General features: G+C 56.5%; 1 protein-coding gene and 1 long non-coding RNA gene across 2 annotated transcripts in view; one reads left to right on the top strand and one right to left on the bottom strand.

Moving 5' to 3' along the window:
- Window positions 1–5605: 5605 nt before the first annotated feature.
- Window positions 5606–16864, bottom strand: part of ATOH8 (atonal bHLH transcription factor 8) — a 33388-nt gene continuing 22129 nt past the window's right edge. Inside the window, exon 3 of the mRNA XM_062209777.1 lies at window positions 5606–11289. Within this exon, the coding sequence (XP_062065761.1) occupies window positions 11284–11289 (6 nt within the window). The 3' untranslated portion in view covers window positions 5606–11283. The remainder of the gene's footprint in view (window positions 11290–16864) is intronic.
- Window positions 12478–14662, top strand: LOC133772822 (uncharacterized). Its single transcript, XR_009867817.1, has 3 exons — window positions 12478–12562; window positions 13778–13960; window positions 14350–14662. It is a non-coding gene; the product is annotated as an uncharacterized LOC133772822 (long non-coding RNA).

Raw genomic sequence — 16864 nt, 5'->3', positions numbered from 1 at the left:
AAATGGAAGAGACGCACAGGACAAGGCATGAGGGAAGGAGAAGCTAGCTCCCATGCCTAGTCCAGGCACACCACCCCCCAGGCACCTCCACCACTGCTTGTCCAGCTCCCCGGAAGCTCTGAATCCCATCCCTTTGGGGTTTTACGGAGGCTTCAGTATGCAGGCATGATTGATTACATCATTGGCCACTGGTGATCAACTCAACCTTCAGCCCCTCCCCTTGCTTCAGAACTTGGGGACAGGATGAAAGTCCCGCCCCTCTGGTCACATCGGGGGCTCTGCAGGGGCCAGTCCCCATCCTGAAGCCGTGGAGGGACTGCCAGCCACCAGTCATCTCGTTGGCATATAAGACACGCTCACGGCTCTGGAGATTTCAAGGGTATTGGAAGCTGTCTGCTGGGGCACAGGACCAAGATCAGATCGATATAATTTTACGCTCTCTCAGGGCCATTTGTTACTGCAGGATGGCCCAGGGCTGTGACCCGGATGTGACTTGTCTGCCAAGGGTCCAAGTGTGGGAAGCTTGTTCAGTGTGGTGGTGCTGGGAGGCGGGATCTTTAAGAGACGGTGCCCAGAGGCCAGCCTTGCAAGGGGGTCAAGGTCTTTTTTGTGGGACCATGGAATGGCAGGGGGAGACACTGGACTTTTCCGTGTCAAGTCCGGAAGGCAGATGTCTGAAAACCTGCAGCACCACGGAAGCTCCTGGGCGGAAACCCTTGTGGCCAGGCCTGTAGCAGACACTGCTTCTGCTGCCAATGACCACGCCTCTCATCCTTGTTAACACACCCAGTGTGCTTGGGATGGGGAAGGGCCAGCCCCCAGCAGGTCAGTGTCTGGTTGGCACCGCAGTTTCCCAGCCCCCTCGCTGCCCAGACTGGACCACAGTGCTCAGGGTGAGTGATGGAAGCCAGTGCAGGCTGAAAAGGCCTCAGGCGTTGCACCCATGGCTTTGCTAGGCAGGAGCAGCCAATGGCACCGCAGCCCCAGTGCAACCATGAGGGCTGCCCTCCTTCCCTCCACACCCTGCCAGCAAGAGAGGGCTCTGCCGGGGCTGGTGCCAAGTGCCTTGCCTTCCGCTCATGTGGGCAGGGTCTAATCTTGTCTGCCAGCTCTGATCTGTGAGTTGTGGCTCCCTGGACTATGGGGCTGAGGAGGAGCTTAGGAGGAACTGCTGAAGTGATTGATTAGTGATGTCTGCCAAGGCGTGGAAGGAGAGGGTTGTAGCCTGAGTGCCATCATTCCAGCAGCTCATCCTTTTTTTCCACCAGGAGTTTACCCTCTCCTCCTCCTCTCCCATTGTCTGCCTCCTGTGGCAAGGACAGATTACCCACAATCCCACCCTTTCCATTCTGGCTGCTTCTCTGAGCCTTTCCATGTAGTTGTAATCAGAAAGCACATCCTAATTATAAATGCTTTTTCCACTTGGCATCACAGCACAAGGATTTTCCTATGATTGTTTTTTAATATCCTTTTTGTTTTTTTAAGTAGCACAAGTTTATAGGAGAACGTTCAGAGGACTGACTTTTAAAACATACGGAGAATGAATTTTTATAATTTCAAAACCCGCAGGGGACCCCAGTAGACAACCCGGAGGGTCTTTACACGGAGTCGCAGCTGTGGGACTTGCCCTAAGTGTCAGAATTCTCTGGGCTGCTTTTCTTAAAGATGCAGATTTCTTCCTACAAACTCGTTAGGAAAGCTGAGCCCTCCACCCCCTCGCCCACCCAAACAATAAAAATAGGCGAAGGATATAAACAAGACAGTTCGCAGAAATAGAAATTCAAACGGTCAATACATGTGACAAATGTTCTCTATCCATCAGAACAAAAACTAAACAATGGGATGCCTTTCCCATTGGCAAAATCTCAAGTGTGATAACATCCAGCACTGGCAGGAAGATGGGCACCAATTGCTACCACCCCTTGGGATCGTAATCTCGGGCTGTTTATTAAAATGAAAAACATTCTCTCCTCATACTTCCAGGGTCTACTCTACAGAAGTGAACATCCCAGAACCTAAAGCTACGTGGAAAGATTTGGTAAGCAGCTACCCAGGGCCAGGCACTTCTCATACACTAGGGATATGGTAGTGAACGAGCAGACAAAAATCCCTGCTCCCACCTGAGTGGAGTTCCTGGGTCCTGGCTTCTGCCAGGTCTAGCCTCGGTTATCAAGGACATTTGAGGAATGAATTGGGGCCGGCTTTGTGGCATAGAAGGTAAAGCCACCGCCTATAACACTAACATCCTGTAGGGGCACTGGTTCAAGTCCCAGCTGCTCCACTTCCAATCCAGCTCCCTACTAAAGGCCTGGGAAAAGCAGCGGAAGATGGTCCAAGTGTTGGGGCCACTGCCGTCACGGGAGACTTGGAAGAAGCTCCTGGCTCCCGGCTTTATTCTGGCCCAGCCCTGACCATTAAGGCCTTCTGGAAGTGAACCAGCAGCTGAAAAATCTCTCTCTCTCTCTCTCTAATTCTGACTTTCAAATAAATAAAACTTAAAAAAAAGGAAGAACCAACAGAGGAGGGTTCTATTTCTTTGCATCTATATATAGATTTTTTAAATGATAAAATAGAGGAGCTGGCATTGTGGCACGATGGGCTTAGCGGCCGCAATGCTACTGGCATCCCATTCTGGAGTGTGGTTTGAGTGCTGGTTGCTCCACTTCCAATCCAGCCCCTGCTAAGGCACCCTTGGAGGCAGCAGAAGATGGCTGGGAGACCAGACGGAGCTCCTGGCTCCTGGCTCCTGCTCCTGGCTTCAGCCTGCCCAGCCCCAGTTGTTGCAGCCACTGGAGGAGTGAACCAGCAGATGGGAGATTTCCTTCTCTCTCTGTCTCTTCCTCTCTCTGTCACTCTTTCAAATTGATAAAATAAATCTTTAAAAACCAATAAATTAAATAGAGCAATCAGAGAAGGGCTTCCCAAGAAAGTGGCGTTTGGTCATAGAACTGAAGAACGGGCTGGGACAAGTCGTGGGACTGCTCAGGGAAGAGCATCCCAGGCAGGGGAACAGCCAGGGCAGAGGCCTGGAGGCAGGCTGGGCCCCATGTGTCAGAGAACCACACACAGGCAGCAGCAGGTGGTGAGGCCGGGGAGCTGCCAGGGGCCTTGGAGGTCAACGTCAGGGCTCGGCTTGACCCTGAGTGGGCTCTGGCCGTGTCTGGGACACAGATGTGAATTTGCAAGGCCACAGCCTACAAAAGGCATGCCATCCTGAGTGAGGGGTGGGGGGGACCCCAGACCTGAGCGCCCAGCCCTAGACACACCCACAGCAGGGAGGAAGACCCTGATCCCGGAGGGTGGCCACTGGGCGAGAAGCGGAAAGTACCGCCGCAGCGGGCAAGCGCGGGCAGGGGGCAGCAGCTGACGGGGCCAGCCCAGCAGCTGCAGGAGGGCAGCTGTGTGTCTCAGAAGAACAATGGGGGACCCTGTGTCCTTGAGCTCCCCAAAGGCCAGGAGGAAAGCGGCTCCTTGCGTTAATTAAGTCTCATCAGCGCCGGCCGAGTGCGTGCCAAGTCCTTGCCTGGGAGGAAGCATTTGGGCAGCAAGGCCGGGGGCTGGCTCCTTGGGAAAGCGCTCAAGCCTGGAGGAGGAAGTGGCCCTGATGAGCAGGCCCGGCCAGAGGAAGGCCACGGCCCTGGGCGGGGCCCTGAGGCCAGCGCTGCGTGAGAAAAGCAGATGGAACGGGAGGTTTCTTCCTGCGCGTCGTGGCTGGTGCCCAGGGTGGGGCAGGGCAGGCCTGAGAGGATGACTGGAGGGATGGTTAAGTCTGCCCTGGCTGCATGAGCAGGTGTCTTTCTGGGAGAACCACGGAGCTGGAAGAGGCTTCCGCCACCAGTTCTTCCAGCTGCTTGACTTCCAAAGGGGTTAATGGAGGGGCGGGGCGAGGCGCCAGGACAGACCCAGATGGGCTGGGGTGGAGGAAGAAGAACACAAAGAAGCCGGAGTCCAAGAGGGGTGTGCTGTGCTGGAGGGGAGGGTTGGAGGGGCCCTGAGGACAGAGCCTGCCCAGGTGGGAGCCGGAGGCAGCCTCATGGGGCTCAGGCTCTGGCCCGGAGCACAGGCAGGCCTGGAGAGACAGGACAGACACTGGTCTCCCAGGGTGCACCACGCAGCCAGGAAGATGCACACAATCCTAAGGGGCAGGGCAGGGGAAGAAGGGGCATCCTGGGCTGCCTGTGGCACGGGGAGGCTGGGGTCTGGGGTCCAAGGAGATGGCCAGGAGGAGCTCCCCGCTGTCAGGTCTCTGGGGACGCTCTGGAAGCTCTGTTCTCTCAAAGGCTGCTGCGGCTCAGAAGATGATCTCTCAGGAGAAGCACAGCCATTCTAGCAAGGCTGGGCCAGCCCTCGGAGCCTGGTGGCATCCGCGGGTGGAGCTTGAATCTGACCCTGAACTCCATCATCCCTGCAGCACCAGGCAGTTTGGGAGCCAGATGGGAGACTTCCGAGCCATGAGAGACCTCAGAGGTCCCAGGACCACAGCCTACTTGTACTCGGGAGGGGTCTTGCCTGCTAAAACCCCGGCAGGGCTGGAGTGCAGGCCCTCTGTGTCCCTGAAGACTCACCCCAGGGCTGTGGTGTCCACCCAGGGGCCACAACCCTCACCCGTTAGTCCCCAGCCTGTCTGCCCGCTTAGAAAGGCACCACCATGGGAGACATAGCCGGGGAAGGGCAGGGAGGGGCAGGGCTGTCAGAACAGCCTGTCCACTCCTTGTAGGAGCAGGATCTGTCTGGCTGCCAGAGGGACCCAGGGCCTCCTGAGCAACCGCTCCCTTCCAGCCTGGCCCCCGGCCAGCCCTGTCCTCAGAGCCAGGGAGGGCAGCCTAAGCAGATGGCACCAACACTGAGCTGTCACTCTTCCCAGCAGGTCCCCACAGCCCAGCAGGACTAAGCTTCCTGTGCGGCTTGGAGGACCAGGCCCCCCTTGCTTTACCCCCAGGGCTGACCCTGTCCGCCCATCCTGGGGCACCTCCTGAGCGCAGCTTCCCTACCCGGCGCTTCAGGCTCTGCCTTGGGTTTAGAGACGGAGCTGATCACCGTCCTAGGTCAGAATCTGGGTCGACCATGGGGGTGGGAAAACCCAGCCCACCCTAACTCTCACCGCTGTAATGACCCCTTAAGCCAGCAGCTCCCACACTGATCCCAGGACCCCTCTTGGCACCCTGTGAGAGGTCAGTGTGAGAAATCAAGAAGGAGTGTAGCCGACAGAGGGACGCATAGGCAGGACGCAGCCTGCACGCTCAGCGGCAGACCACTTGGCTGTGAAAAGGCACGGACTCCTAACACGTGGGCCTTGGGGACACGGGGCCTGGTGGAGCAAGCCCCCTACCGGAGGAGAACCAGTGTGGTCCGATCCCATTACTACAAGTGCTGCGGTCTGAACATGGATTGGTCTCCAGTGTAGCAGTGTTGACAGGTGGTGAGGCCTTCAAGAGCTCCGGGGCCGGGGATGGGTGGGTGTTTTTCTTGCGGGAATAGGGGAGCTCTGGTGGGAGTCCGGCCCCCTCGCCTCTCTTCTGCACGTGCTGGCTTCTATTCCCTTTGTCCGCCGTGACCCCGTGGAATAGCCCGTGGCCCTCGCCACAAGCTGATATTCATGCAAACATTCAAAGCCATGTTTATTTTTTTCATTTCTATCCCCAAAGTGGAAACGTGTATGAAACTCGGTAAACACAAATGAGCAAAAGGGAGAAAATATAAAGCATCCCCAACCATGCCACCTAGAGATAACTGCTGTTAGCGTTCTGATGTGTGGCGGTCTACACACCCATCTGGACCTTCACTGTACACTGTTTTTAGATTTTTAGCCTTTATTTATTTGAAAGGCCGAGAGAGGCACACAGCTGTAGAAGGAGATCTCCCTGGATGGTTCACTTTCCAAACGCCAGCAGCAGGGCTGGGCTGGGCAGGGGCCCAGGCGCTGGAGTCGCTGCTGCTGCTTTCCAGGGTGTACATGAGCAGGAAGTTGGAATTGGAAGCGGGGCTGGGACTCGGATGCCGAGGTAGGGTGCCCGTATCCTAAGCAGTGTCTTAGTGGGATGCCATGCTCTTGGGCTACCAGAACCAAGGGCCCAAACCAGCCTCTTTCCTTTGTAAGTTAACCACTCTTGGGTACTTGCTATAGTGACAGAAAATGCACTGAGACTATAGGGTACCTGCAGTGGGCAAATCCAGAGGCCGAGAATGGAAGCCATGGGCGATAAGGGGAAGGGGAAGGGAGGGGGTTTGTTACTTCCTGGGTACCAAGCTTTTGTTGGGGATAATGAACCAATTCAAAACACAGATGAAGGTGATGGCTACACAGCACCATGAGCATATTTATACTGATGAATAGTACACTTACAAATGGCTAGAGCGCTAAACAGTACTTTATAAACATGTTCCCACATGTTTGTTTTTTTAAAAAAAGATTTATTTATTTATTTGAAAGTCAGAGTTACACAGAGAGAGGAGATGCAGAGAGGGGGGGGGGGGTCTTCCATCGATGGTTCACTCCCCAGTTGGCCAGAACTGTGCAGATCCAAAGCCAAGAGCCAGGAGCTTCTTCCAGGTCTCCCACGCCAGGGCAGGGGCCCAAGGACTTGGGCCATCTTCTACTGCTTTCCCAGGCCACAGCACAGCAGAGAACTGGATAGGAAGAGCAGCCGGGACTAGAACCGGCGCCCATGTGGAATGCTGGTGCTTCAGACCAGGGCGTTAACCCGCTGAGCCACAGTGCCAGACCACACAATAGTTTGTTTTAAAGAATAAGTGCCCCAGTAAGTTTGAGAGACACCAAGTTCACAAAGTTCAACGCCTTTTCCTGCTGCAGGACTTCTCAGAGCCTTTAGGAAAAGAACACTCAGTGCTGTGCTCCCCAGGGAAGATCACTGGCCCTCGTCCCCAGATTACCCTACTTGCCTTCCTAGGCTGCTTCTCACACCCAGAATAGGCAACAAATCTTTGTCAGACCCCTTGCCCTGAGCTTTATTTTGAAAACAAAGGGCAACCTAGGTACCCCAAGGTCTTCTAAAAATTTTCTTCTCCTAGGGCCAGCACAGCCCTAGTTGTGGCATAGCAGTTTAAGACACTGCCAGCTACACCAACATCTCCTACGAGTGCTGGTATGAGTCCCGGCGGCTCCTCTTCCAACCCAGCTTCCTGCTAATGTGCCTGGGAAAGTAGCAGATGGCCCCAGTGCATGGACCCCTGTCACCCATGTGGGAGACCCGGATGGAGTTCCAGGCTTCTGGCTGCAGCTTTGCCCAGCTGCAGCTGTTGTGGCCATTTGGGGAATGAACCAGAAGATGCAAGATCCCTATCCCTCTCTCTCTCTCTCTGCAACTCTGCCTTTCAAATAAATAAATAAATCTTTAAAAAATCAAATGGAGATTTCCTTCCTGGGACTCGGAAGCATTTCTAGTTATTAAAAAAAAAAAGTTCTGTGTGTGTCTTGCATGTGTGTGCACACAAGAGAATGCTCTACAAACTTCTGGTGTGGGGTTGGAAGTGAAATCCCAGAGGATGAAAGCACGTGGTCTGTGGGCCAGATGGCTTTTGACGGTGGTTTGGGGCATGTGCTTGGCTCTGCCCCACCCTCAGGACGCAGGAGTCCCTGTCCAGTCCCTGCCTCCCCTCTGCGCTGTCCGGCTGCTGCCTCCGGACAAGCCTTGGTTACAGGGATGCCTGGGTGAGCACCACTCCTCTCTGAGGCAAGACCCAGGGGTCCTGCTCAGCCAGGGCCGGGGGGATGAGGGCTCCAGCCGGCAGCCCTGTTTGCTCATCGGCTACCCTCCGGCCACCACACTTCACAGTCTCACGTTGTCAGGCTTGGGTTTGACGGTGACCTGGAGCCACAGTGGGCAGAGCAGGATGTCGGAATGGAGAAAAAAAAAAAGCCTGGATTTAAGTGCCAGCTGTGGGACAACTCCGGGTGAGTCACGGCCCAGAAATGTTAAGCGTCAGGGAGTAAGGCTGGAAGGGAAGAACGTAACCACCGGAAACGCGCGGACCTGTCCAAACTGCGCGAAGCCGGCTACACGAAGCCGGACATCCAATGCAAGCGCTCCTGTCCGGGTTACATTGTGCACACAAACCTTTTTTCTAATTATTAGGAACAGGAGAAAAATAATTGCCTTGTGTGAGTGATGTGGTAGGGAAACTGAGGCAGGTGGCTGTGGCCCCTTGAGCTGACACACAAGCAGCCCTAGGAGACAACTGCGAGATGAGGAATTCAGAGAACTCACGAGGCCACAGCGAGAGCCAGCCTTTTGTGGGTCCCCTGAGGGTGATCCCAGGCCTGCTTCCTGCTGATGGGGTGGGGTGGAGGCACTTTTATTTCTATGTGACAAGGGTCGAGGAGCCCTCAGGGCCTGGGTGTGCACCAAGGAGGTTCCGTCCCACTGCTGGGGGAAGCAGCGCCTCTGTGACTGCCCAGGGGACCCAAGGGCTGGGCAGGGAGAGGCAGGCAGAGAGCAGTGAGACCTAACAGGAACAGCTCCACTACAGCCCACACAGGAGCAGAAAGAAAGCTATGTCGTGGGCAGCCAGAGCTAAGGAAATGGGGACATGACCTTGAGACAGGGGAGCTGTGAACAAAGGCTCGGGATGGGACAGTCAAGGCGGGGTGGGGGTAGGGTGGGGTACAGCCAGACTTGGAGGAGACAGCGATGTCAGAGACGCTGGGGAGCCATGGGACTGCCCCGCGGGGCATCCAGGGCAGCAGTCTGAAGGTCACAGGCCCAGGGGGAGGCTGCGGAATGTAGCCACCACCAGCCAGGACAGGGGAAGGATCGGACGGGGACAGACCAGCTGCTGTTCTGTCCTGGTGGACATACCCTCAGTGTCACCATCCAGGGCGGGAGCCTGGGGGTGCTCCTGCCTGTAACCTACCCTGAGACCGATGTAGCCAAGAGAGCTCATGCCTTCTGCTGCCGGATAGGGGTCTGCCTGGAGCATGGAGGGGGGACATTGGGCAGCACCTTGGACCCTGAAGGAACAGAGCGGCCATGGATTAGTGGACTCACTCATCCACACCCATTCTGCACACCCACTGTGTGCCGGGAGCATGTACTCTGGAGCCATGCTCTTGTGTCCTCAAAGGCTCGGGCACCGCAAGAGCAAAGAGCCCCGGGCTGGGCTGCCCTCAGCTGCCCTCTTCTCCCCCAGGGCCTCTCCTTGGCCTTGTGGAAGCTCAGCCGGCCTGGGTCCCCTTTCTCTCAGGGTCTTGAACAAATCAGATGTTGGACAGAAGAGAAAAACTGAATGGTGACTGTGTTTTTCAGCTTTCATCACTCATGCACGGGTAACACACTGCCCTTCCTCCCTGCCTCACCTGCCCTGACTGACCTGTCTGATTTCTTACCTTGGTGTCTCCGGCCAAGGAAAAGCCAGGTGGCTAGGCCCACGGTGCCTCGGGGCTGGAACCCGCGGTCATGGGACGAGGGTTTGGGAGCTCAGGAGCAGCCTGAGAGTGGGCTCTGCCACGGACTATTCCTGCCACCTTGGGGGCCTCAACTTCCTGTCTATAAAATGGGATTAACACCAGCAGTCTCCCGTCTCCCAAGCTTGTGGTATGGACTGCAGGGTGGGGGGAAAGGGCTCTTCACATGCTCCCGACCGGTCTCATGGTCGCTAGTCCAGGCTGAGGCCACGGAAGGAACCCCCCTCCGCCACCCCATTTTTTTTTATCACACACAGCCACACACACACACACACAGAGCCACACATTCACACACTGACTCAGTCACAGACACACACACACACACTCTAACACATGAACACACATACTCTTATACACAGACACACACAGACACATTGACACAGTCACACACACTGACACACACGCATACTCACACTCATGGACACTCACAACACATTGACACACACTCATACTTATGCACAGTTAATCACATACACACGGAGACACACACACACACTGACAGTCACACACAAACACACTGACACACTTATACACACAGCCACAGTCACACACATGCATACTCTCACACTGACACATGGACACTCTCACAACACACTGACACACACTCTTAAACTCATGCAGACACTTAGTCACATAACAGCCACACACACAGAGCCACACACTCACACACTGACCGTCACACACAGACATGCACACTCTTACACACATGCATACTCACACTGACACGTGCACTCTCACACTCACGCACACACTGACACAGTCACACACACACGCATACTCTCACACTCACTGCTCCCCACAGGCCCCCAGGCCCCTCGCTCACAGGTGCCCACTTGATGGTAGCCTGCGCCCTGGTCACCCACCGAGCCCACTCAGCACCAGCAAGGATCTGCGTTACACGTCGGGGCTTTTACTTCAATTTGAAGCAGATGGTGGGGCACAGATGTGAATGAGCACAGGGAGGGGCCAGCCTTGGCTTTGAACGTGCCCTTCCCCCACACACTGGCCCGTTCCCCTGGTCCCTTCCTCCCTCTGCCTGGCCTGCACAATCGGTAACAGACCAGGGGCCTCCAAGCAGGGCGCCATCCCGTCTGCCCCGCCGTGAGGGTGGGCCACGGGTGAGGGGCAGCCAGCTGGGGAAGCAAAGACCCTTAGGCAGGGCAAGTCCCTGGGGTGGAGACAAGTGATGTGGCTTCTTCCCCTCTTCCTCCTTTTTGGGGATGCTCCTGGGTCCCAGATGGAGCCTGGGTCCAGGGAGCGTCGGGAATCGGGGTCAGAGGGCTTGGCAGCCAGCAGGAGGGCGGAGAGAGGGCAGGGACTCGGGCCCCACCCCCTACCCTTCCAGGCCTTTCTAGCCTCCCTGCATAGCCCCCAGAAGGCTCATGTTGTCCTCAGCCAGTCAGGACCCAGTGCAGACCGAGCGCCAGGTCAGGGGTCAAGTTGCACCCGTGGTCACCGAGGGTCCACCCTGCCACGAGCTCCTGTGCAGTCGCTGACTCGTCTTTGGCTTGAGATGGGACTCAGGCAGCAGGAGGGACGTTGCCGCACTGTGGCTGCCTGCTGGGGCTCCGTCCCGCGCTCCGTCCCGGGGCTCTGGCGAATCTTCGACAGTGGACCTCTGCCGCCGGACAATGGGCCCCAGGCCGACCTCGCCCCTCCTCACCAGGCACAGGGCAAGATGCGCAGTCCCCGTGGAGTAGGTGGGTGACGGCAGGGGGTGACAGGGAGGCGGGCGGGCTCCTGTCTGGCCCTGAGAGGCAGTGTGTGGGCTGAGCGTCCAGCAACATCTCAGAGAAGACAACGGGTGGGCAAGGCTGGGCGTGGCGAGCTCACTGTCCCCGGAAAGAGGCCCACTGGGCCGGTCACTCCTGGAAGAAATGAGCGGCCGTTAGCAGCAGAAACCACTCACCGGGATGCCCGTTTCCTAAAGGCCCACCACAGTACCAGGTGCCGGCTCCCACAGCACTTCCTCTCAATTCCTGGGACCCAAGTGGGGACGCCCATCTGAGCCTGGACGGCTTCAGCCAATGACGGAGCCAGCTTTGGACCCAGGGCTGGTTTTCTCCGAAAGCCCCGGGTGCCTCCTTCCTCTCCACCTCCGCGTTTTACCCCTGCTCGTCTTGTTGGTCTGGGGACGCAGGCAGGACCACAGAGGGCACACGGAGCCCGGTGCTGTCACCACATCTCCGAGCCAGGCTTGCCCCCACTGCTGGCTGGCAGGGCCCCTCTGCAGGCTGGGAGACCCCCCCCCCCCCAATACACTGGAATGGCCATGCTCTGTGGCTCCTGTTCCCCTCCACTGTTCAGCTGAGAGCACTAAACCAGGAGCCAAGAGGCCGGCTCTGGTTGCAGTCCATCCACCAGCTGGCTGGGTGACCACAGACAAACCACTTAACCTCTCTGTGCCTCAGTTCCCTCTTCTGTTAAATGGCACGGCTGGCGCAGAACACCACAGGACAGGAATGAAACGTGGCCTGTGCAACCCCAGCAGACAGAATTGACAAGCATGGATCTACCTGGGAAAGCCGGGTGAGGGGTCACAGACAGAGCGGGAGCCGCAGCGTCCCAGAGGAAGCACAGTTGGAAAACTGCTGGATTCGACCGGTTTTAAGTTCCCGGCAACCCTGACCTGCAGGATCTTCCCTCTGGCAGCTGGACTTGAGAAATTGTGACAAGAGATGGGGACTGGTCATGGGGGCTGCCGGCTGAGAGGCGCTGAGGGCTCCGAGCCCACCCGGAACAGGAAAAAGAGTATCAGTCCCTTAACCTGGTACAGCACAGCCCTGATAAAGCCGTCAAAAATCCTCCCTCTCTTCTGACTCTTCTCAAGCAAGACGCGTGCCAGACCCCTCCAACGTGGCAGGCTGCCCCCCTACCCTGCCCCATTGTATGGTGGGAAGAAACCCAGGCTCAGAGAAGGAAGTGCGAGAAGTTGGCAGCAGCAGGATTTGAATCCGGACCGGCAGTGTTGATTCTACCACCCAGAGGCTGCTCTGGCTGAAGGGGGGCGGGGGAGGGGGCTGGGATACAGCCAAACCACGAGGTTGGAGGGCCTGCTAACCACAGGCCCTGGGGAGCCTCGCAGGCCTGAGGCAGCCGCTCCAGGCCACAGCCATGGTGTCCTGTCCAAAACAAGCCGGGGTGAGGCTGGAAGTGGGGGGTGGGGAACGAAGGCCAGGGGTGGGGAGGGGGTGGCGAGCGCTGGGGGGTTGAGGGGATGGGAGTGTTCTGCAGCGAACAGCAGCTGGGGAGGGAGCAGCGAGGGGCAGGCGGGAGCTGATGATGTGGTAAGTCCCAGGCGCTCTGCTCCGTGCAGGGCTGGCCCCAGCACGAGGCTGCTTTTTGTTACTGAGTCTGAGCAGGAGGATTAAGAAGCGGAAGGGAAACCCGTGGGGATGGCACTGGGTCTGTGGCCCGGGAGCCTGATTTACTGCCGCGTCATCGCAGGGCCGGCCGCCTGGGCGGGCCCCGCCGGTGGACCAGGCCCAGAGACCCATCCAGCTCAGCCGGCCTGCCGTGTAGGGAAGGGACCCATCCCAAGCCCTCCTGCTGTCAGCTCTGCCCGGGAGTGAAGGCCATGGGGTTTCTTGAGGGCCTGACCTTCAATTCCTGACCCAACCCTAGCCCTGGCAGGGTCCACACTGGACCTGTATTCTTACCAGCCACGCTGGCCCAGAAAATAGCACAGGCATCATCCCGTCCAAGGAAGCCGCTGTCCATGGGCCATGATGGGCAGAACACCAGGAGGCGGGGGGGGGGGGGGGCGGCATCTCCCCTGCAGCAGTTGGCAGAACACCAGCCAGGCTTTGTCTATTAGCATGTTAAAGGCTCTTTTTTTAAAAGTCCTGATGTAAAGACGCCTGTCAGTATTTTCCCAACAGACTGGACTGCAGCATGAGGGGTGGGAAGCTCACTGCAACCCTCTGCGGAAGGAAAGTCTATTTGAGGCTTCGAATGGGCATTGCACAGAGGCCAGGGGGAGGGTCCCAGGAGAGGCAGCAAAGGACTTGCAGGGCTCAGCAAGAGCGAACTGTGGCCCCACACTCCAGGCCCTGTCGAGATGGCGCTGGGCCAGTGCAGGTAGCCGCTGCTTTCCTGCCTGCCTACCAAGAGGCCCAGCTTCCCGGCAGCTGATCGACTGGTCCAGCCTAGGTCAGCTTTCTCCCCCCGGACCAATCAGCTGTGGCTCAGGGATGGGAGACGAACATACCAATGACAGCCTTTCCTAAGGGCTGTGCGTGCGTGTGTGTGCGTGTGTGTGTGAACAGTGGGCACAGCAGACAGGTCCCACTGTGACACGGCCCCACAGCCCTTCTCTGTAGCACCTGACAACATCCTGCATCCAACCACCCTTAGGAGGACTCAGGTCCCCACACGCCCAGGCCAGGTCTGGGTCCGGGCAGCTCCTGGCTCACTGTCCTCAGAGCTCGTGCCACGAAAGCCCTTACCACAGTCGGATGCTACAGGAACTGTGGAAAGGACCAGACAAGGGGGCCTGACACGCACAGCCCCACCGAGGCAGCCGGTACCGCCAGCTGAGTGAGTTCAACACCATCATACATCACCCGTCTCTCTGTCCACTTGTTTGGGGCTAGGATGCCCGCTTCCCGCGGGCAGAGACGGGAGTCTGTCCAGTTCACCGCCGGGGCCCCAGGGCCCAGCGCAGCGCCTGACCTACCTACAGCAGCGTCTCGGTCACTGATCGAGCTGATGAGCACTTCCAGAAACAGGCATTTTATTCGCTGCAGCTGTTACGTCCCATGGGCTGTGTTCCCTACTGAAACCTAACATTACACCTCTTTTTAACTGTCAGTCCTTTAGGGGAATCGCGGCAACTGCTGTGAACTCTGGAACAACCTCACACTGTTTTTTGCTTGTGTTCGCTTCCCGTTTTCCTGATTTCTGATGGTACCTTCTCTGGCTTTCAGAGCTCACTGCCTTCCTTTCTTAACACTTCTGGGGGGCTGGCACCGTGGTGCAGTATGTTAATCCTCCACCTGTGGCGCCAGCATCCCATATGGGCACCGGTTCGAGCCCCGGCTGCTCCTCTTCCGATCCAGCTCTCTGCTGTGGCCTGGGGAAGCAGTAGAAGATGGCCCAAGTCAGCCCCTGAACCCACATGGAGAGACCAGGAAGAAGCATCTGGCTCCTGGCTTTGGATCGGCACATCTCTGGCCATTGCAGCCATTTGGAGAGTGAACCAACAGACGGAAGACCTTTCTCACTGTCTGTAACTCTACCTGTCAAATAAATAAATAAAAATCTTTTAAAAAATATAAAAAAAACCACTTCTGTGTACCACAGCTGGGTAATTTTACCTCTTTGGGGGCATTCAAGAAACGATTTTGTCTGTCTTCTAAACTAGTTTACCTTTCCAAGTCATTGTCACTCATTGGTGCCTACCTTACCTCCTTACCTACTTTTCACTATATTCAAACTATACACTGGTCTATATTTTAGCAATTAGGACATCATCTTCTACATGCAGGGGAAAAAACCTCCAGCAGGCTTGACATCTTGACAGCTGTTGCTTTAAATTGGTCTGCCCTAAAAAGAGGAATCAGAGCTCAAACATTATTTTAAAAGTAAAAAGACGGCAGAGACGCAGGGAGGACACAGGAAAAGCGAGCTACTGGGCATTATTTTCTGTTCCCGGTGAGTGCACCAATGTGTAGGGTGGATGGTAGCTTTAGGATCCGCAAGGAGGGAAGGCCTATACTTCCAAGAATGGAGAGTCCCTTCCCACACTTCCAGGGAAGAAAAGTCCCTGTCAAGGACCCTGTGGGTGCCTAAAGGTCAACCAATGAGGATCAGACCCGCCTCTACCTTTAACCCCCACGCCCTGTATCTATAAAAGGAGCACTCCGAATCTCTGACGCGCGACTTCCCTGGCCTGGCTCTGTTGGGACCAGGGAACCTCAGCCGGGAGCGGAATCCCTATAAAAGCCTGTGAATTAATTGATTCGTCTGCCTGGGAAGATTTGTTATGTGCCGGACACCTTGCAGTAGAGAGGGGTCTGGCCCTGAGTGCTGCTTTCAATTCAACTGGGGTTCATCTCGGTCCCAAAGTCAGAGCAGGCTGGCTAACCGCCCCAAGCCTCAGGTGAGAGTACCCAGCCCTGGCAGGGCCTGGAGCACAGGGCTCATGCCAAGTGCTGAAGCCTCGGGTTCATTCCCTGGGCCTGAGATGTAAAGTGGCAACATGGGCTGCGACGTCTCAAATGAGGAACAGTCACCTTGAACCATCTGTCATCTTTGACCTATTTGTGTTCAGCCAATTCTTGTAAAATCCACAACTCTGAAATTTGTGTAGGTTGTGTCCATCAACAAAGGGACAGATAGAAAAACGTGGTTAGTCATATGATGGAGTATTATTTGGCCATCAAAAGGAATGAAATGCCGGTACCAACCCGACAAGTCTCTTAAGCCAAACCATGTGGCCTGTGATTCCATTCACAGAAACGCCCAGAACAGGGAAATCTATGGAGACAGCAAGAGTCCTAGTTAGCTGCCTTGGACTGGGGGGGGGGGGGGGGGGCCTGGAGAAGGAAGTGACAGCTAAGACCTATCACTTGGGTTCCTCCAGCTTCTAAAATTGCAGCTACTTGTGAATTTACTAAAAAGCCGCTGAATCAAAATAGATTGTTAGATTTTTTAAAATTACCTGGGAAGTGTGTTAACTTTAGAGAAATTTAGAAATACAGAGGCGTGAGCAGAAGGAAAACAATAAACTCCCTCAGTCTCTCCACGGTGGAGGATTATTTTTGCATATCCAAGGGGGCTTCTAGAAGGGCGTGGAAAATCCGCATTCTCTTTGAATTCCACTTTCCCACGCCCTCGCTGAAGCCCCCTCCTGCTACGCCTATGCTCAGAAAAGTACCCAGGGTCTCGAAGGAAGGGGGAGCGTCAGCTGGAGCTGTCGCCCTCGGGCCCGAACCCTCTGCCAGGGCCGGGTCTGCTTCCACAGCTTCTCCGAGGACCAGGCTGCGCAGGGGGTTATTTTGGGCACAAGCACAGGCCCCGGGCTTCTGGCCTCCAAACTTCCCAGGGAACTGGAAGCAGGTAGGGGCCAGTCAGCCCACAGCGCCTCCCGCCCCGCCTGGCCCGGGCGCCACGGGTGACAGGCAGGAAATTTATGAGCAGCCGGAGCTGGCTGCCGGCTGCCGAGGGCGGGAACATGGCGTGAATCAAGGATCACACTGTGTCCGGGCTGGGAGGGCCTCGGAGGTTCCCAGTGTCTAAGAGTTTCAGCGCCCCGGCCAAGGGCTGTGGGGAGCCAGCAGCGCCTGCTGGGGAGGGGGGCAGAAAAACTCATTTATTCAGCAAGGATTTATTGAGTTGCTACTACAAGGTGCCAGCTCAGTGACAGGCACTGGGGTTAGAGGCCCTGCCCCAGGAAGACGCAGGGCAGGCTGCTGCCATGGGTCAAGGGCATGCATTCTA

Source organism: Lepus europaeus, chromosome 13 (assembly GCF_033115175.1).
Source record: "Lepus europaeus isolate LE1 chromosome 13, mLepTim1.pri, whole genome shotgun sequence".
Taxonomy (NCBI): domain Eukaryota; kingdom Metazoa; phylum Chordata; class Mammalia; order Lagomorpha; family Leporidae; genus Lepus; species Lepus europaeus.
The sequence above is the reverse complement of the archived record's forward strand: the minus strand, read 5'-3'. Positions and strand labels throughout refer to the sequence as shown.